Genomic DNA, 20,463 nt, shown 5'->3' on the forward strand with positions numbered 1-20,463 from the left:
GAATGATGCTAGAGGGCATGGTTTTGCGATTAAATATGGCCTACGTGCTAAATGCGAACTGACACACTTGATGTACTTAGATGACATCAAGCTGTATGCTGGTACTGACAACCATCTTAGAAGTCTGTTGCAATAGTAGAAATGTTCAGCCGTGATATTTGGATGGAGTTTGGATTAGACAAGTGTCGAATCCAAGCCATTCGCAAAGGTCATCACGAGCCGCACGGGGGACATAGCATCGGTGACCTCCACATCGAAGCTATGAGTGAAACAGACTTCTACAAGTACTTAGGAATTCTGCAAGGAATCCATGCTCGAGGTGGTGATCTGAGGGATGCTCTGTTGTCCGAATTCCTGCGACGTGTAAATGTGGTGCTGCAATCGCATCTCTCGAGGAAGAATAAAATAAACGCGTTGAATGTATTTGCTATCCCTTTACTGGCTTATGCATTCGGAATATTGCCGTGGACGAAGACCGATCTGGAAAACGTCCAGCGGCGGATAAACTCTGCCGTAGAGCGGATGAACGTGCCTCGTGACATCGGAGGTAGGGGCGTGGTTGGCGTGGCAACACAACATCATGCCAAGTCGACTCGCCACGCGCTTATTTTTACAGCAAAGAGCAGGCGAGTTCCTTGCATGCAGCTGTCTGTAAGGCAGACTGTCGGTTGACTCCACTTAACTTGAAGAATCGATCTTTCAATCCTCTGAGTGCCGTAAAGTCGAACCAAGAGCGGATAGATGATTGGAAGTCGACTGTAATTCATGGTAAACACGTGAATTGTCTTTGGCAGCCATTTGTCGAACAGATGGTTGTGTGCTGGGGAGCTCTTTGCTGATCGCCACCCGAGCTTATAAAAAGCTCATCATGAAAGAACGGGTGGAGAACGACTAGTGCAGAATGTGTGGTTCGGCGTTAGAGACGTTGGACTATCTCATTTCTGGCTGTACTGTTATGGCACTGGCGCAATATATCACCAGCCATAATGGTGTATTTAAGGTTATCCATCAAAACCTTGCATACAAGCATGGGCTGATGACGGGAATATGTCCGGTTTACCGATATAATGTATTGGGACCGGCAAATTCTAACTGATCGCCACATATCGCATAACAAGCCTGACGTACTGTTAGTTGACAAGAGGGGTCGCCCCGCGTATATAATCGATGTTGCTATCCCCCATAACAGGAACATCGAACGGAAATACGCGGAGAAGAAGAAATTGGGGGTCTCAAACTGGTGGTTGTAGTTCCCATAATATTATCAGCTACAGGTATTGTACCTAGATCCTTCGCGGCTTCCCTTGATGTCCTGGCACTTTCGCACAATCTGGTTTAAACCATGCAGAAGTACACCATTCTGCATACGTGTTCGATGCTGCGGGGAGTTCTCGACGGATTCTCGCATTGATCTACCACCACCAGCGCCCCTTTAGTTTTTAAGTACGTAAGATCGTCCGAGCCTAAATGCCTCGGACTTAGTGCTACTATTAGGTAAAATCCGCCATCTGCCAAGATTGTGACAACTCGGAAAATAATTATAATCGCTGGTGCAACAATCCAATTGGGTCAAGGCCTTAAATGTAGTAGTATGTGTCATAAAGTCCTTCATGCTGCTGCATTTGCGAAATTCCTAGGATGAACTTAAGGGGAAACCAGATTAAGAGGTTTTCAGAATCAACTTTTTTCATTGTATAGATCTCTAACTTGCTATCCTAGAATACGCTGAAGAAATTTCAACCGAGCGTATTTATAAATACTTGACGTCAGTCCGTTGCACAAGTGCATTTGTATGTATTGTAACTGTATTTTGTTTGTAGTTATCTTGTATTTTTAAGTCCAGGAAAGGTACCTCCTTTTCCTTCTCAATTTCCACGGTGAATTCGATTTTTCTGTGCGCCCGGTTTCTTCCCTTTTGATGATTGATTACTTGTACATCCAGATCCAGAATTTTTGGAGTGTGCAAGCTTTCTCGAGTTCATTCTCCAGATTCTCCATAAATACCTCGCATAGTAGGAACTCACTCATGCATGTCAAGGCCAGTTTTCTACACTGTTTTATCTTCTGAAAATGTTCCCCTCTGATTTGGGGTTTTAAAAGTATTCTTGTAATTATCGTATCCTAATAATGCTTTTTTTTCTAGTTAAATCTTATTAAAATCAGTTCAATGTTTGTCTGTCTCTCCGTTTGTCTGTCTGTCACACGCAGTTTTCTCAGAAACGGCTATGCCGATTGACACGAAATTTGGTGAGAAGGGGGGAACTGTGAACACCCAGACATGCAGTGGGTGATATCCTTCTACGTTGAGATTTAGCGGGATCCCCATACATGTAAAAGGGGGGTGTAAAAATTGTTTTCACCCAATATAATCATGTGGGATATCAAATGAAAGGGCGATTAGTACTTTTCGAAGCCGGTCTTAGTTTTGAGATTTTTTAGAAAGATGGGGAGTGTGAGAGGTGGAAAGTTATAATTTCTTTAACGGACCCATTCTCAGAAACTACCCAATCGAAAAATCTATGAAATTCATGAAGCTGCCTCTATATGGAGCCCAGGCTTCAAAAGACTCTCCATATCGATATCTGTTCAAATTAAGTTAATAATAGTGTATTACTGTATTTTTGGGAAAATTGAGTAAAACTCCCCGTAAGTTTATCCCAGAGTTATAAAAGTTGGTAGTAGTATAAAATATAATATGAAGCATATTATCCCCAAGTTTTACCAAATCCTACTATTAGTAACAAAGTTACAGTAGCTCAAAGTTGTCTTTACCGTGTAAATTTACAACCCGAAGTACTAAATCTGACATGCTGCATATCGGGCCACGTACAAATAGGACAGGCTCCCGGTTTCCCGACTTGTTTTTAAATTGTGGAGCCTTTCGTATGGGTCTAGTTTCCTAGTGTCATTTACTTCCTTCAATATGTCGTTCAATGTGTTCTATTATAATACCCGTGTGTGGATTAGCCGTCTTGTCTGCCGTGAAGGGTGCCTTTTCTGTATAACTATAAATTTTTGATTTTGAATTGTATTAAGGTTCATATTCATAGTAATACAAGATTAAAACCATTTTGTTGGGACCACCATACGTCCTGCACTTTGACAATTCTAGTTACCTTCAGCGGAATAATGTCGCCTAACTTTTTTATTTTGGGCTTAAATTTTTAAAAAGAATTCTCGAAAGGTGTTTGGAATATGAAAAAAAAAGTGCATCCCCCTTTTACGTGTATGGGAAGCCCCGCATCTATGGCGTTTTTAGTGAATACATGGCGTCACCTATGCTTCCACCGCCTGCTCAGCGCTTTCGTCGTGGTGGTGTCTACCACTGAACTTCGGGATCATTGGTTTTCATAAAATTTAGTTATTGATTGTCAGTGATTGAACGTCATAAAGCAGAAGAACTGATTAATTTGTTTTCCCCTATAAACTTGAAATAATATTGAATTAAATATAGACGGAGCAAACAAGATCCGTAGCCGCTTTTGGTCATGCTGCTCCTCAGGGCTGTATCTTATACTGTACTCCAAGGGTAAAGTTAAATTCTAGTATATTTCTTCAAAAATCGATTTGCTATTTTGAGTTTCAATAAAACTCAACTCCACACATGCAGAGCATTGTTCCACGTTGAATTTAGCTAAGGCGCTGACCTATCAGTTACCGATTTGGTTTACTTTTCCGTTGGTTGGTTTCTAAGGATACATTTTTCTTTCTATGGCGCTGTAGTCTAGTCCTTGGCTTCCCTAAGCCTTTGTCTCCATTCTTCTGCGTAACTTACGCTGTAAACTGAGTCGCCCAAGTTGTTTCGGGGTTTTTCTGAAGGTTGTTTTCCTTTCCCCTTGGCTTTGGGTAAGTACCTGAGAATTCTTGTGACGTCCATATGTTTGGAGCTTTCAAATCTTAGTATGGACGCGACTTCTCTCTTCGTTCCTTCTCTGAGGATAAGATTGTCCTGTGGATTCGACGTTCGAAAGCATTGATTTTTTGTTCTTCGTCACAGAGAAAAGGCCGAGCCAAAGTTTTATATATTGTGAACTTTGTTTTCCTGTGTTCCTGTTTTCCTGTGCATATTTTTATTTTTCAAAAATGGCAATACGAGGTGAAATATTTTGTTGGCAAGCTTGATCCGCTTGTTGATATATTCTTTTTCGTTGCTGCTTTTTATGAGAGTTGTGCCTAAATACACAAAACTGTCGACATGTCTGAAGTTGCAATCATTTGGTGTCGCGTTTTATCTGATTAGCATCTTTTTCTGGTGTATATCTTGATTTTCGTCCTCTCTTCGTTTATTTTTAGGCCAACTTCCTTTGCTGTTTCGTTGAACTCTACTAGGGTCCCCTTTGTTTTTTTACTTCGATCGTGCCAGGATATTTATATCATTTGCATAGGCCACTAAATAATGTTCACTTGAGTGCTAGACTGATTCATTGCCATTCTGATGAGTCTAATTAGTGTCGCGGGAACTTCAAATTCAGACAATAGTTTGTACAGTGCCAATCAATCGATGTGGAGTTAAGGTAAATTCGGTGGACAGCAACGTTATATTCCCACAACTTCTCCAGTATCGACTTTACTGAGAATGTCTGTTGTTAATTTTTCACTTTGAAATCCTCCCTGGTTTTGCCAACAATATTTGTTCGATAAAGGTTTGAGCCTTTTTCGATTATTTTTGACGGCACTTTGTAGTATGTACACGACAACAATATCCGTCCATAGTCTTCGCAGACAAATTTGTCACCGTTGTTAGTTAGGACAAACAACACTTTGGCGCCTACCTTGGTGGGGCAGGTGCTTATACGGCCGCTCCTCCTTCGATGTACGGGGGTCAGGGTTTGGCATTGGGTAGACCCTTGACATATTTGCCGCCTCGATTTTTTATGTTCTCCATGTCTCCGGGACATAATAAATTCTGTCCCGAGAATACGTTTCAATCTCTACTAGTCTTGCTCTCTTCTTCTTTTTTTTCAGCTTTTGTCCCGTTCACAAGCGGGTTCGGTTCGCTAAATTCGATCATCTTTTTTTCTAACGACATTGTATGCATTTTCTCCGTCGGCCTGTCGCGGGACCTGTCACTAAGAGAGACCAGGTAGGATTTAGCATGGTGGAATGACTTCAACTATACTCTATTTACCTCTTTCCCTGATCTCAGCATTTTATTTTTGTTTTACTGAGGATAGTACAGAGGTCGTTGCCTCAAACCCTCCTCCTTTACCTGGGCTTGGGATCAGCATACTTTTTAATAGCATGACGGAGTTCAAAACTAGAAGTATAAATGAAGACCTTTTCCGTTTTAAACGCCTAGGTTCCATGTTCGAATATTACGCCCCCTTAAACTCCGCAAAATGTCATGTTAACGAACAGTTAAAATTAGAAATCTACTTTCAATTTAGATAAAGATACTCATTGTGGATCATAAAAATTGAATTACATTAACAATAAACTTTTTATATCATACTATGGGTGCTTGTGATTGATCTGAATCAAATTTTTAAAAAGCCTAAGATAGCCCCCGAAAGGCCAAATTTTGTAGAAATTACACATATAGTAATTCAAGCCAAATCCCTCGTTAACTAGCTAATTAATTCCAATCAAAACACTCAATTACATGATAGATCGTTTTACATGGGCATGTGTAATACCAACTAGATTGTAGATTTCAGGGTTGCCAGAACAAAAACCAACAACGTGGTTTCGTTTTTAACGCTGGCGACTTCACATAAGTTACAAGTGTCACAAAATACGGGGTGATGACATCAAGTGAAATAATTAATTAATTTTTAGCTGGTCTTCATTGATGGAAAGTAAAAGTATACCAATGAAACCGGTTGGAGCTTTTCGTTCATCGACGCCGTGCTTGCATATCTAATCTTCTGGTTGATTCTTGCAATCATTCTAGTCCCGGCAATTCACGCCGTGGTTGCATTTAACTTCTTCAATTCACTTGCTGTTCGGGAAACAGGTTCTGCCTTACACCGAAGCATTCGCATGTTATGCAGATCGGGCTCTCTCAAGAATACCCACATGCCAGTAGTCCCCATGTGTCTGATCGAACGTTTATTTTCAAATACATAGTTCATAGTACTCTAGTAATATAGCATGCTCTAGTAATAGAACTCAGCTGCTCTTATCTCTATGGACATGAACATCGAGAACCCCCCGCTGAATATTGTTATCTGTTTTTAGCATTCACATGTTCGTATTACGTATGTCCGATTGAAAACAATCTTTTTCTTGTATCGAAATCGCTTATCTGCAATCACTAGAAAAACAGCGAAAATAAGGTCTCACACTGCTCCAGGGGCTATCTCATTTCGGTGCCACCAAGTCAGTCACTAGTTGTCCACCAGCTTGTTTCGAAGCGATTTCCGGGCGACTCCAGAACGGAACGTATCTTTTCACGTGAGCGCATTGTATCTTTTCTACTAGCGCTTTAATTGCTAGTGCTTCTATAAAGACGTAGTTTTGAATGAGTGCATAATCGTAAAAATGGTTGCGAACGAGGTGATCTCTAATAACATTAGTGCAAACGGCAGTGCTGAGTGTAAGGGGGGTGATACGTTGATATTTTTCGTTAATGGAGTAAAGGTAAATGTTATGGACGTGTCTTTCCTGTTATTTAGGTTGATTGAGGAGGATCAAGTCACATTTCTCTCCCATCTCCAATCTGATTTTCAAATGTAGATTCAAATTACGTAATAAGAGAGCATACTCTATTAGTGTAAGTAAAAGCCATCACTGCAAAAGTATATGATTGGTGAAGACCAGAGTTTTCAACATTATCGGTTACGGTCTGCTATATTGTTTTTCCAATAATCTATTCACTACATGAATATGTAAATTCAACCATTCATAAATGTGCGGAATGTATATCTGAATGAAAGGTAGATCGTACCATGAAAACATCGGATTGATGAAGGTCAGTATCTTGAAGTCACTTGAGCTGTAAACTAATTATTTGAAGCTTGGGCCTGTGTTTGACAATTTCGGACGAACTTTTTTGAACCGAATCTATATTGTTTCGTGATTTATTGATGCAAAAAACTTTTATGAAATCAGTTCAATGTCTGTCTGGTTATTTTTCTGTCGGTCATTAGCGATTTCCTGGAAATATGCAACCGAAAGCTATTAAAATTGGTGAAAGTGTGGGAACTATCAACCATCACTACTGAGTATGATTATTTTGCGATTTTCTCTTATATGAGAAAGAGGGAGATTTTTTTCAGGATAAGCGAATATGGCCAATATGTCATATGAAAGGTGAGGTGTTAGGAGTCTGCAGCCAATTACTGAAAAATATAGTAATACACTATAATAAACTTTATTTGAAAGGATATCGGTATGGCGGGTATTTCGAAGCCTAGGCACTATATAGTGACAGCCTCCTGATGTTTTTCAGATTTTTCGGTTGGGTAGTTTCTGAAAGTGGGTCCCTTAAAGAAATTATCATTTTCGATCGCCCACACATCCTATCTTTCCAACAAATGTCAAAACTAAGATCAGCTTCGAAAAGTACTAACCGAGACCTTTCATTCAATACCCCGCATGACTGCATTTGGTGAAAAAAATTTACACCCCCCTTGAATTCGACGTAGAATACGGTAACTCACTATATGCGTGAGTGATCATAGTTCCCACCTGTTCACCAAATTTGGTGTTAATCGCTATAACCGTCTCCGAGAAAAATGCGTGTGACGGGCAGACAGACAGTAAACCGATTTTAATAAGGTTTTGTTTTACACAAAACCTTAAAAAGAAAGTTTTTCGAGAAATTTAAAAAATGACTATTTTAAAATTTATTTGTTATTATTACTCGTATTACTCCTAAACGACGAGTTTTCATTCAAAATAGTTTGAAGTCAAAGTATTCTGATAACGCATAGATTAGAGGTGTCTCTGGGACACAAATCGTGTGATCTCGAAATTCAGAATGATTACCCATAGAATGTGTAATAAATGATATATACATATTTGAAAATGTTTGTCTATTAAAAATGTTTTCTTTTATTTCTAAATGATAAAGTTTACAATTTCCATTATATACACTCCGCGACAATATAGCGCAATCTGTTTATTTTCCACGAAATATTAGTTTAAATCAACGACATAAGCACTGTGTTCATGCTAAATAGACAAACATTGTCTATTACTGCAAGACGATGCATGCATATATATGTGCGCATTGATATAACGCATCTTCACGCATTTCCACTTTACTCCGTGCAGAAGAGCATACATATATATGTTAGGTACGTAAATGAAAACTACTGGTAACCAGAACACATGTTTATTGTATTGGTTACTACCTGCAAGTTTTATTAGCATTTTATTAGCATATACATACGCATGTGTACCTGGAGTAATTGACACTGAAATGCGAATAACTAAACCGTTCCCATCTCCCCCCCCCCCCGAAACTTTGCGAAACTTTGACCTCCTATAACTTTGTTAATAACAGTCAGGATTATGTCCTATGTTATCGTCTATGCTGACGTCATTTTGTACTCTTAGGATGAATTTAAGGGGGGCTTATAAATTATAATCTTAAAAGTGATAAAGATGAAAAGTTGTGACGTTGCAAAACGTGTGAAAGTCCATCCTTCATCTGTGGGACGCCTTTGAAAGCATACCACCAAATTGCACAGCTCACTGGCCGGAAATATTCGGTATTACCCCATGTTCTCAATTCCAATGATGAAACTCAGAGCCGGTTTTTTCATCAAAACTGAAAAATCAACTTTTTAATGAACCTACGGCCCAGCAACAATTTAAAGAAAAAGGCGAACATTAGAGAGGGAGTGCGAGCATCTCGAGAAGTTCTAGGGGGAGTTGAAGCGCATTTCAACGAACAATGAACGATGGCGCGTAGGTGTTGCTGACGTGCTATATTCCAACAAGGGGGGTGAATGGCTACCATATATAAATGGTATGGATTTGAAAGCTTAAAGACCTGTAAATCAAACCGAAAACGGCAAGCTCGGCGATTCAGGTATGAAAGGTTTTTGATTTCTTATGTAAATATCCGTTGAAGGGCCTACTATACGTAAAGTTTGTTAAGATTTTCACCAAACTTTCCAGTATGATGCTATTAAAGTTTATGTTACCACAACCTTTTACGTGTCTTGGATGAGGGGTGGTGGTGGGTTGCAGTAAATTTTCTAAATATGATAATATATTATTATTAACTTCATCTAAGCAGATATCGTAAAAGGGAGTATTTAGATACTACGTGAACGGACCACCATTTTTTTAAAATTTTTTAGTTGAGTGGTTTCTGAGAACGCGTCATTGAAATAATTGATCTTTTTCGGACCCCGGGAAGAATTTCCAGCTGACCGTCGAAAACAAGTTGCTAATTCAGAAGCAGATGCTAAGGCCCATATGGAGGTGTATTCAGCTCTGGGGCTTGTACCAAAGAATGAAACTTAAAGGTCATACAAAAGTTCCACAATAAAGTGCTTAGAAGCATAGTAGACGCTCCCTGTTTCATTTCTGATCTAACGTACTGCCCCTATGCGATCTGCATAGGGACCTAAAAGTACTACCCAAAACAATACAATACAAAGTGAAGTAATCAATCACCCAGCAATTAAGTATAGCAACCGATTACGATCGCATGAAAATCACAAAGTCCGAAAATTGGGTTATCTCTTTATTATATGATGAGGCGGCTGAAAAGAGTAAAGTTAAATGAGTTGCTAACATAAAGGATGGCTGATGATGTAAGCTGCTAAAAAACAGTCAGTTCCTTAGCGAAGTTAAATAAAGTGCTGGAGGTGGACCACAGGGTCATCTCCCAATAGAAAGAAAAATCTTAAATATGTAAAGGAAGCTACTAGATGGGGAAATCTGAGTCATAGCTTGTCGTGAGGCGGTTTTAGTGAGTAAAAATCCTATACACTCAGGGATTGTGAATTCTGGGGTTGGCTTTTGAAGATTTCCGTGGAAGAAGAAAGAACAAGTAGGAAACCGGAAGGTGAATGCTTTGTTAATAATAGTAGTATTTCAACCACACTTTCCAGTATGATGCTTCACATTAAATAGACAATGTGTGTTCATGGTGTTTCTAGTGAAAAGGCTAAAGGATTAAAGCCTGTATTAATGCAAATTTGTATGGATCTTGGATGAACTGAAATATGTTAATATACTATTATTCACTCTATTTGAACAGATATCGGTATGAAGGGTATTTTGAGGCATCATCATGATGATTTTTTCAGTTTCTTCTGGTGGGTAGTTTCTAAGAATGGCCCCTCCAAAACTAGCACCATATTTGGAAAGTACTAACTAAGAAATTTGATACCTCACATGATATTCGGTGAAAAAAAATGTACACCCTCCTTTCGCATGTATGGGGATCTCCGAAAACCGATTAACATAATTGTTGAAAACGAAACCAGATCAGGCATTTGATAGAACCAAATGGAATAATCGATCACGACGAGCCGACCCCGCTTGTGAACGGGACAAAGGGTGAAGAAAAAGAAAAAGAAAACCTTGAAAATACAGTTTTTTTTCCAAAAGCGGTCTTTGAGAGTTTTATTACATTGCACCACAGAAATGATTTCCGTCATTAGTGAAAATAACGCGGGCAGTCTATTGGCCAGCGTTTTATTGTCGGTGAACTTGTGGTAGAGGCGTTTTCTTCGACATTTTCATTTCAACATCGTCATTCTACAGCAAAGTATCTCGGAGTGAAATTATGCGGTGTTTCCAACGATTAATTAATTGAAGTAATAAAAACTTGAACAAGACTTGTTTGCACTGATGAAGGGAACAAGTGGTTCCCGAAATATCGGTATTTGCAAGAATAAATACCCACACCAACGAAAAAGAAACAACAAGTTTTTATTACTTCAAAGTATCTCGGTTGATAAACTGCTTACCCGACTTGGTGACCCCAAGTGTTGCATAGACCGCTTTGCAGATCGTGCCTTTAATCTGGTTCCACGATTCTTCCCCATTCGTAATGGTTGGTAATCGCGTAAGTGAGATTATTTCTTTTTCCCTCTGACGAATTCGCCACCATTAATGCGCAGCGAGCCAGTGCGTTCCTCATACTATTTTGTCGGTGGCTCTATTTGCAAGACAGCAATTAACGACTGATTGCAATTGTCTCATAGGGAACGGTTTTACAATGACGGTGGTAAAATGTCGGCACCTGATGAGAATATAGTCGTTATAGCACGTTACTTACTGTCCCCCCTATAAAATGTAGGAAGATGAAACAACTCTTTGATGAACCATGCATTCGCAAGTACATGCTCATTGATGTCCGTAAAATTGGCCACCCTCGTTGTGCCCGTCAAACCCTGCTGCTGCCGTTTGTCTTTTCGCCCACTTGACCATTAAGGTCGCCTGCAATGATGATATAGTCATCAGGGGGCAAGTTGCAAATGTTTCCTGAAGGCATTCTTCTCGACATCAGGTTGATCTGTTTGTGATATGTATGCGGTGAAGAAGTGAATAGTGTGATCAGCTGATATAATGGTAAGCTTCATCAGCCGGTCATCAAATCGTTCGACTTCTTTAATGGCATCATGTACTGAATGTGTGGGTTACCAAAATAGAGCATTTTATATTCATTTTACCGCGTCCATTGTCTATTGAAGCCAATACTTATCTTTCAGTCAAGGAAGAAACGTTACCGATAATGAGATCGTAAAATATTGGTAATAGCATGCAACTTCAACAGATTCTCCTGTGGACTTCAAATTACTTTGAGATTTTATTTTGATGCAATACGTGATGTGTTTCGCTATCATATACCACTCTGATAATAGTTGTTAGTTTTTCCGGAATACCCCTCGTGCGCAGAGCATTCCAGATACACGGTAACGTTGCCAAAAGCTTTCCCAAAATCGTTGAAAAGCAACTGGAACGGAGGTCTAAACCTTGTTCCGCAATGATTCGAAGGTTGAAGGGTTTTAATATAATTGGTACATTAGGATTCATAGTACAAACCAGCCTGTTCCCTCCTGATCAAGAAGAATAGCAAGAACCACACAAATACTCTTCCAATTATCGACCTCAAGATGGGTTCCCTTTTTTTCACTTACTCAACAAAATCCTTTATTCCCAAAATTTATCAATGGTCGGAAGTGGAAACTCTCTACAGACCGCGGGGACTGTATGAAACAACGCCGCAGGCAAACTATCATTTTATTCTATTTGAGCGCTTTGATGACCACTCCGGTAATAGTCGGTTGTAGTGGTATGCCACATCATCCGCAAGAGGTGGAACTTCACCGAATGCTATCATAGGGCAGTGCACCTTCCACTTCTTTAGCTGCTTATCATCATGGATGAGAAGCTTAACCTGAACATACCTCACAGGCTCATCGAAATTCTTTTAATCATCTGCAAGCTCTTTGGTGATTTCCATTTCCCAACGCATCTTCGAAATGCTGGAATTCCTGTTGTTATAGTGTAGGCTACGCTGCGCTTTTCGTATTTTCTCTTGGTAACGTATCCCCAGCATACTCATCAACAAAGCCCTCAGCTCCTTACTTTCATCGCTTCCACTTTCTGGACTCAGTCAGGTCTTGTCACATTATTTTGGAACATGATCCATCTTATTGATAAAGGTATCTTGGTGACTGCTCAGTGCTAACTAAGACTCTCGAAAAGATTATTTGCAATTTGTCTCGCTTGCGCAGCAAGGGGAATCTTGGAGACAGCTCATGTTGAAGAGAAGCTACAAGTAGATGCAGTAACGACATGAGAGCGGAGCTAAGCAAAGATCAGATGATGGACCATTTCGAGGCTGATGTCAGCACTCCTTTTGTTAAGTTTATCTCCGTACCTACCATATCTCCGTACGGCACAAAGCAGTGGGGTACTCTTCTTCACGCTTAGAACCAGAATTTTGCAGATGTCACCGAAAAGGAAGTTCGACGAGCCATAAACAGCTCGAAGAACTGGAGGGGCCCAGGTCTGGATCGGATGCAGAATTTCTGGTATAAGAAATTTACCAGCGCACTTAGTCGGTTGGCACACAGCATAAACCAGGTCATGAGTCGGCCGGAGGAATTTCCACCCTTCCTCACTGCGGGGATTACCTGCCTTATCCCTAAGAAGGACACGGTGCAGGACCCCGCAGACACAAGGCCGATTATTTGCTTACCAACCCTCTACAAATTCATAACCTCCATTATTAGTGGAAGGGTCAATGCGCACCTCGATACCAACAACATTCTGTCCCAGGAGCAGAAGGGCTGCTGGCTGGATCAAGGGGCTGCAAAGAGCAACTCATTATCGACTCGGTAGTTGTAGGACAAGCAACCAGAGGCCAAATAAACCTCTTTAGTTGCTATATCGATTATGGCAACACAACATCATCGCCAAGTTGACTCGCTGCGCGCTTATTTTTACAGCAAAGAGCAGGCAAGTCCCTTGCATGCGGCTGTCTGTAAGGCAGACTGTGGATTGATTCCACTTAACTTGAAGGATCGATCTTTCAATCCTCTGAATGGGGTGAAGTCGGACCAAGAACGGATTGATGAATGGAAGTCGATTGGCAATGCACGGTAAACACGTGAATTGTCTTTGGCAGCCATTTGTCGATTTGCATTTGTCGAACAGATGGCTGTGTGCTGGGGAGCTCTTTGCTGAGACGGAGAGGTTCATGTGTGCCATTCAGGTCGGCGTGGTTGCCACCCGAGCTTATAAAAAGCTCATCATGAAAGAACGGGTGGAGAACGAACAGTGCAGAATGTGTGGTTCGACGTTAGAGACGTTGGACCATCTCATTTCTGGCGTCTTGAGTGGTATTGTACTTAAATCCCTCACGGTTTTCCTTGATGTCCTGGCACTCCTACGCAGTCTGGTTCAAACCATGCAGAAGTACACCATTCTGCAAACGTGCTGAGCCACCGAGACATTAAACCCAGAATATCGAACTGATATCGCTGGAATTTTTGCTCAAGTTAGATAGAGTGGCCATTCTGGTGGGGATAGTAGGCTGACATTTGTAGAGAACGGACGTGTCTACAAATTGATATTATGATATTAATAAAAATAATTTAAAATTGAAATTAAATTAACTTTTATCAAGAATATAAAAAGATATTTATATTACTTAATTAATAATATATAATTTAAAACTTAATCGAAACTAATTTACTTTTGAGTTATTATCTAAGTTACTTTTCCTTAAAAAGTTTTGAGAAAACATTCGTTTTTTTTTGGCTTGGCGGGAATGAGCGGTGAGCCGCCGGCGGGTGGCGGACCAGACCGGCCCCCCACCATAAGGTCTAGGGGCACTCGGATCGGTCGTGGAGTCCGCAACGAGGAGGATCCAGACTTGAAAATAGCCAAAGTGAGGATAGCCAATCTTGAAAGGAGAAATGGCGAGCTGGCGAAGACACTCGAAGATTTAAAAAAGCAAATGACAACATTAATAAAAAAAAATGAAAAGCTTACAGAGCAGCTAATGGCTGGGGAGACGGGCCCGCCGTCTCCAAAGGTAGCCAGAAAAAAGGTTAAGCTATCTTCGACTACTTTTGCAATCATGGAAGAACCGGGCTGCCTTGAGGGCGAACAAGTTCTCGACAGCGAATCTGTCCGTATGGAGGACATAGAGAGCAGTAAAGCAGACGATACGAGAGTCGGCGACAACGGTGGCGAGGGAAATGTCCCAGAAGAGGATGCTAACCAGGCAAGTTGCAATAGTGAAGATGGAAAAATGGGTGAGTTTTTGGTCTATGTTTCCAAAAAATTAAAGAAAAAAAACAAAACTCAAGAAAAAATGTTAAATAATGTTAAAAATAATGCAAGTACCAGTGAAAATTTAAAAAATAATGCAAGTACGAGTGAAAATTTAAAAAATGGTCCGACTGGGGATACAATTAGCAACCGAAATAAAGAAAAGGGGGAAAGGGTGCCTCCCATTAATGTTTATAAATTAGGTGGTAGAGATTTAGCCACTCTACTTAATAGGAGCGCGGGGCTCTCAAATTTTGTTATTAAAAAGACGGGGGCCGAGAGAGCCGAAGTCAAATGCAATAAAATTGCAGATTATAAAAAAGCACGGGAGGTCCTCGAGCGAGTGAAGGCTCCCCACTTCACCTACACTCCCAAGGAAGAGAAGGTGCAAACCTTCCTTCTGAAAGGCTTGGATGCGGAGGAAGAGCCCGACGAGGTGCTCAAAATGCTCCGAGAGACGGGAACTGAGGTTAAGTTCCTCTCAGTGTCACGGTTTAGTACGAGGAGGTCCGTTTTGGAAAAACAAATCCTGCCGCACTTCCTCGTGCAGATAAGCCCGGAGAGCCGGGGAAGCGATCTGATCGGCATCAGGTCGCTTAATTACCAGGCCATTCGTTTTGAGCGCCTGCTAAGGGGCGAAATAGTCCAGTGTCGAAGATGCCAGCGCTATGGTCACTCGGCGGTGAACTGTCAAATGACCTTACGATGTGTAAAGTGCGGGAAAGACCATACCGCAGCTGAATGTTCGCTGACTGAAGCAGATGGCAAGGAAAAAACTTTCTGTGTTAACTGCGGAAGCGGAGGGCATCCGGCTTCGTACCGTGGATGTCCTGCATACCGCAATGTTAAGGTCACAAGGCAGCAAGCACCGAGATCGGCCCAAAAAACGAAGGTATCAGCGGCGTTGAATGGTACCGTCCCTTCGGCACCAATCGTCTCGGGGATCCCATTTGCAGAAGTAGTTCGACAAGGGGGAGCTAAGAAGCCCCAACAAGATGCAAGTGGCGGGATGAACACTATCCTCAATAAAATACTAACCATGTGTGAAAACATGCAGCATACGCTACACGTACACAATACAAAAATAAATAGCATAACAGAATATTTACACAAACAGCATGCCCGCTGCTAGGTCTGCAGTCACAGCGGTACCACTGGATGGTCTCCGGATCATCGCGATTAATGTGAATTCCATCGTAGGAATCCATCGAAGAGCGGAGCTCCTTGATTTCGCTGCCAGACAACAGCCTGACATAGTCTTGATTTCAGAAACCCACCTCAATCCGAGGCATTCGATAACATTCAAGGATTTTGAATTCGTGAGGAACGATAGACGAAATTGTGATGGGGGAGGTGGTACCGGAATACTTGTGGGTCGCCATTATCGTTTCAGGCATATTAATAGGCCTGAATTTGAAACCTTTGAGTGTATCGAAGTCTCATGTATTCTTTTTTCACTGCCTAGAGGAGGGAATTTATACATTCTGTCAGTCTATGCAGTGGGAAACAACCGAGCCAAGTTCAGGGAGGAATTCCATTCTCTGTTTACGATACTCGAACTAAATAGGCTGCATAATTACTATATTATAGCTGGCGACTTGAATGCTAAGCATACCTCGTGGCTAAACGCCACAAACAATCCCAGAGGGGTATTCCTCAAATCTTGGATAGAGCAATACCAGATAGAGTATAAATGCGAATTATATGGGTCAGAGAGTCCAACCTGGCCCAGGGCAAATTCCTATCTGGATTTGTGCATTGCTGACGCGCGCTTGAACTTTAATTTTAGGAATCCTCAACGGAAACTACAGACTCTTCCTTACGATAGCGATCATAACGCTATTCTTATTGAAGTTCTGTTTGATGGACGAAGAGTTCGCCTTCTGCCGATGGACAGTGGTGTCCACAGGCTGAACTTTAAACAAACAAATTGGAAGAAATTCCAAGAGAGGTTTATTCGGGGATATCGAGAGGAATGTCCACCTCTTGATGGGGAAAACGATAGTACAATTGCACCAGGTGACAGGAACTTGAGCAACGAGGAAATACTTCAGTATCTTCTCAAGCTGGAGAACTTGACGCTGGAAACAATTGAACAAGTCGTCCCTAAAATTAAACCTCGCAATAATATGGAAGGATATGAAACTGCAGCCATAAAACGGTTGAAAAAAGTGAAAAGCCTTCTGCTCACTCGCGTCAACAAAATCTATCGGAGATATGGGGACTATCATCATCTCATATTGGTTGAGTTCAAATCACTTCTAAAGATCGCGCGGGATCTTATCCGTCAACATTACGTAAATGAAGTGAACTCCCAGTGGCGGGAGAAGTTAAAGGGTATTTCACCAAGCGATCCAGATTCCATGTTTACTAAGATAAATACGTTATTCCGGAAGAAGTCACGAATAACTGTGCCGAGAATTAAAGTCGGTGGCAGCGAGATACAACACCTTATTGACTCAGGTATAGACACGAATAGTGTAACTGCTGATGCGCAAGGCAATTACATCGTGATGGATGATGCTCTGAAACTCGAACTTATAGGGGAGCACTTTGAATCGGTGCATCGGCCCAGAACGGACTTAGAGCCAACGCGACTTTCGGAAATTGTAGAACGAGATGTCCACAATTTCAAATATAGCCTGAACGGCACCACAGTTCTCCAATTTAGCTCTGCGTTGCAGGCTGATCTCATACCGAGTGATAATCTGCTTGATTACTTTGTCTCATGTGTTGAGTTAACTTCCATATTCAGAAGAGTAAACAATAAGAGATCATCCGGTATGGATGGCATTCCCAACGTGGTCCTCAGGCATTTACCAGACATTGCCATTCGTAATTATTGCATTTTGTTCAATAATTTATTGAACAATTCCTTCTTTCCAGGACAATGGGGAAGAATTCATCCAGCCCTCAAAGCTACCGCCCAATCAGTTTGCTGCCTAACATCAGCAAGGTGTTTGAGGTTTTGGTATTGAAAGCCTTGAACGGGCATATCAAGAAGAAGGAATTATTGCCGAACGCGCAATTCGGATTTCGATCTGGACATTCGACAATACATGCAATAACGAAGGTAACGTCTGATATTTGCTGGCGGATCAACAATGGTGAGTGCGTAGGCGCTTGCCTTATAGACATGGAGAAAGCCTTTGATACCGTCTGGTTGGATGGACTGATTTTCAGGCTCCTGAAGAATGAGTTTCCCAGTCACCTCGTAGCGATGATGTGTAGTATGCTGTATGGCAAGTGCTTTGTTATTACGGACGGAAATCTCACTACTAACAGAGAATTTCATGTTCTGAATGGATTACAGCAAGGGACAGTGACTGCGCCTACACTTTTTGCGGTATTTGCCGGCGAATTGCTCAATTCTTTCGATTTTAATAAATCTCCTAAAAGGTCGTTGGTTGCCTTTGCTGACGATCTGATAGCCTACACGGCGCACAAGAAGGTAACTGAGGTGCAAGTTGAACTTCAGAAGATGTTCAATGATATTAAGTTCTTCACGAACAGTTGGCGGATGAAAATCAATGCGCAAAAGTGTGAAACGATTCTGTTTCGAAATTCCTTGGCGTATGCCAGTAGGAACTTGAAAAGGAATTGGAGAGATTTCCACATTGTCGCGAACGAGGATAGTTCAGAGCGCATTCCTCATAAGAAGTGCGTTAGATACCTGGGTGTGCGTCTTGACGAGCGTCTCCAATTTAACGAGCACGTTAAAGTCGCGCTAGAAAGCGCTCGCAAGGCATTCATGTCTCTTCGAAGACTCTTTTATGCTCCACATCTTAGCCGGAAGGTTAAGATTATTTGCTATCTTACTTTGGTTAGACCGGTGCTTACCTACGGGTGTGCTATCTGGTTTAATTTGAGTGCTAGCCAAATGGAGAAAATAAGGATCTTTGAGAGGAAATGTCTGCGTGCTTGCACGGGGCTTAATAGGACTGCTTCGTCAAACTATGAGCACTATGTAACTAATGAAGTGATGTATGCAGCTGCTGCTGTGCCAAGAATCGATACAGTTATCGTCAGATTGATTCGGAATCATATAGTGCGATCTGCTTCGCATGGTGAAAACCCTTGGGTTTCGCAGCCGTTCTACCCAAATGATGGGTATTTCGAGAAAACTCTCACGACAGGCTTCATTCCTCCCGAAGCGTTCGTGTATCTTGACAGGAATGGTCTAATTCTTGATTCTGCCGGTGATCCGGTTATGTATCATATACATAGGCGGGCCACGGACAAAAGGATAGAATACCCCCCGAATTTGATAGTGGGGGCTCCGGGATTCGACTGGAGATACTCCAGAGCGAGAGCAATTGACATTAAGCGGGATGAAAAAGAGAAATCTTGGTACTGGTGGCTGCGGGATGCCGGTTAGCGGTGGCCGTGCTCAGTCCTGCTATTTGTTTCTTGGTGGGGCTTTGTAAATATGTATACATTGAACGGGTGCTGATTTTGTCTCCAGTTGTAACTTATAAATACATACGTTATTATTCTTTGTTTTTTTTTGTATGGATGTTATTTTAAAAAAAAAAGAAACAAGTCGGGAAACCGGAAGCTGGACGCTTCAGTTACGAAAGGTTTTGTGCATTTCTTAGTACGTAGCACGTAATATATGCATATACAATATTATGTGAGAATATCCACTTTCGGATGATATTGACATTTATAGCCTTGAATTTGCAAAGAAGCGACAACTTTGACGTATTATAACTTTGTTAGCAATAGTGCGATTTCCACCAAACTTGGTAACGTCATGCTCTATGTTATACCCTATATTGTTGCGAAATTTCGTCGTCCTAGCATGAACTTAAGGGGGGTTTTGCAGCGAATTACTAAAAATTATAGTAATATACTATTATTAACTTTATTTGTGCAGATATCAGTGTGGAAGGTATTTCGGAGCCCAGGCACCATATACTGGCAGCCTCTTGATTTTTTTCAGATTTTTCGGTTGGGTAGTTTCTGAGAATGGCCCCCGTAAAGGAATGGTCACTTTCAACCTCCCGCCCTCCCCACCTTTTCAACAAATGTCAAAACTAAGACCGTCTTCGAAAAGTACTAACCGAGACCTTTAATTTGATACCCCACATGGCTATATTTGATGAAAAAAAAAATTACATCCCCCTTTTGCATGTATGGGGACCCCCCTTAAATTCGACGTAAGAGGATGTAACTCACTGTATGCGTGAGCGTTCACAGTTCCCACCTTTCTACCAAATTTGGTGTCAATCGCTGTAACCGTTTCCGAGAAAAATGCGTGTGACGGACAGACAGACAGACAGACAGACAGACAGACAGACAGACGGACGGACAGACAGACAGACAGACAGACAGACAGACGGTAAACCGATTTTAATAAGGTTTTGTGTTTACACAAAACCTTAAAAATGTGTAATATAAAATCTATAATTATGATAGTTTTAAGAACAATAATTTAAGTTAAAAGTGTCTTTTGAAGCGATTAAATATTTATTATTACTTTTTATATTTCTTTATTTGCCACTAAGGCCAAGTGAATTCTGTCGGGTTTTTGACCATTTCCCGACAACTTATTGTAAAATTAGATTTTCATTTCTTACTGTTTCTCTTCTCTGTCTGTAAATCGTTATTCAAAAATTTTGAGAGCCCACAGTGGCCATTAGATTTAAGTTATTTTTGTTATTTTAAAAGATTGTTTTTTTTTATTGTTCATTTTTCCAATCCATATACTATTGTTACCTATTTCTTAAAAATAAAAATGATTTTAAAAAACAAAAAAAA

At 41.0% G+C, this 20,463-nt stretch overlaps 1 protein-coding gene across 1 annotated transcript in view; it reads left to right on the forward strand.

The window, feature by feature from the left end:
- Nucleotides 1–6,297: 6,297 nt before the first annotated feature.
- Nucleotides 6,298–20,463, forward strand: part of LOC119656328 (xanthine dehydrogenase) — a 65,334-nt gene continuing 51,168 nt past the window's right edge. Inside the window, exon 1 of the mRNA XM_038062791.1 lies at nt 6,298–6,582. Within this exon, the coding sequence (XP_037918719.1) occupies nt 6,484–6,582 (99 nt within the window). The 5' untranslated portion in view covers nt 6,298–6,483. The remainder of the gene's footprint in view (nt 6,583–20,463) is intronic.

Source organism: Hermetia illucens, chromosome 1, assembly GCF_905115235.1.
Source record: "Hermetia illucens chromosome 1, iHerIll2.2.curated.20191125, whole genome shotgun sequence".
In the NCBI taxonomy this organism is placed as follows: Eukaryota; Metazoa; Arthropoda; class Insecta; order Diptera; family Stratiomyidae; genus Hermetia; species Hermetia illucens.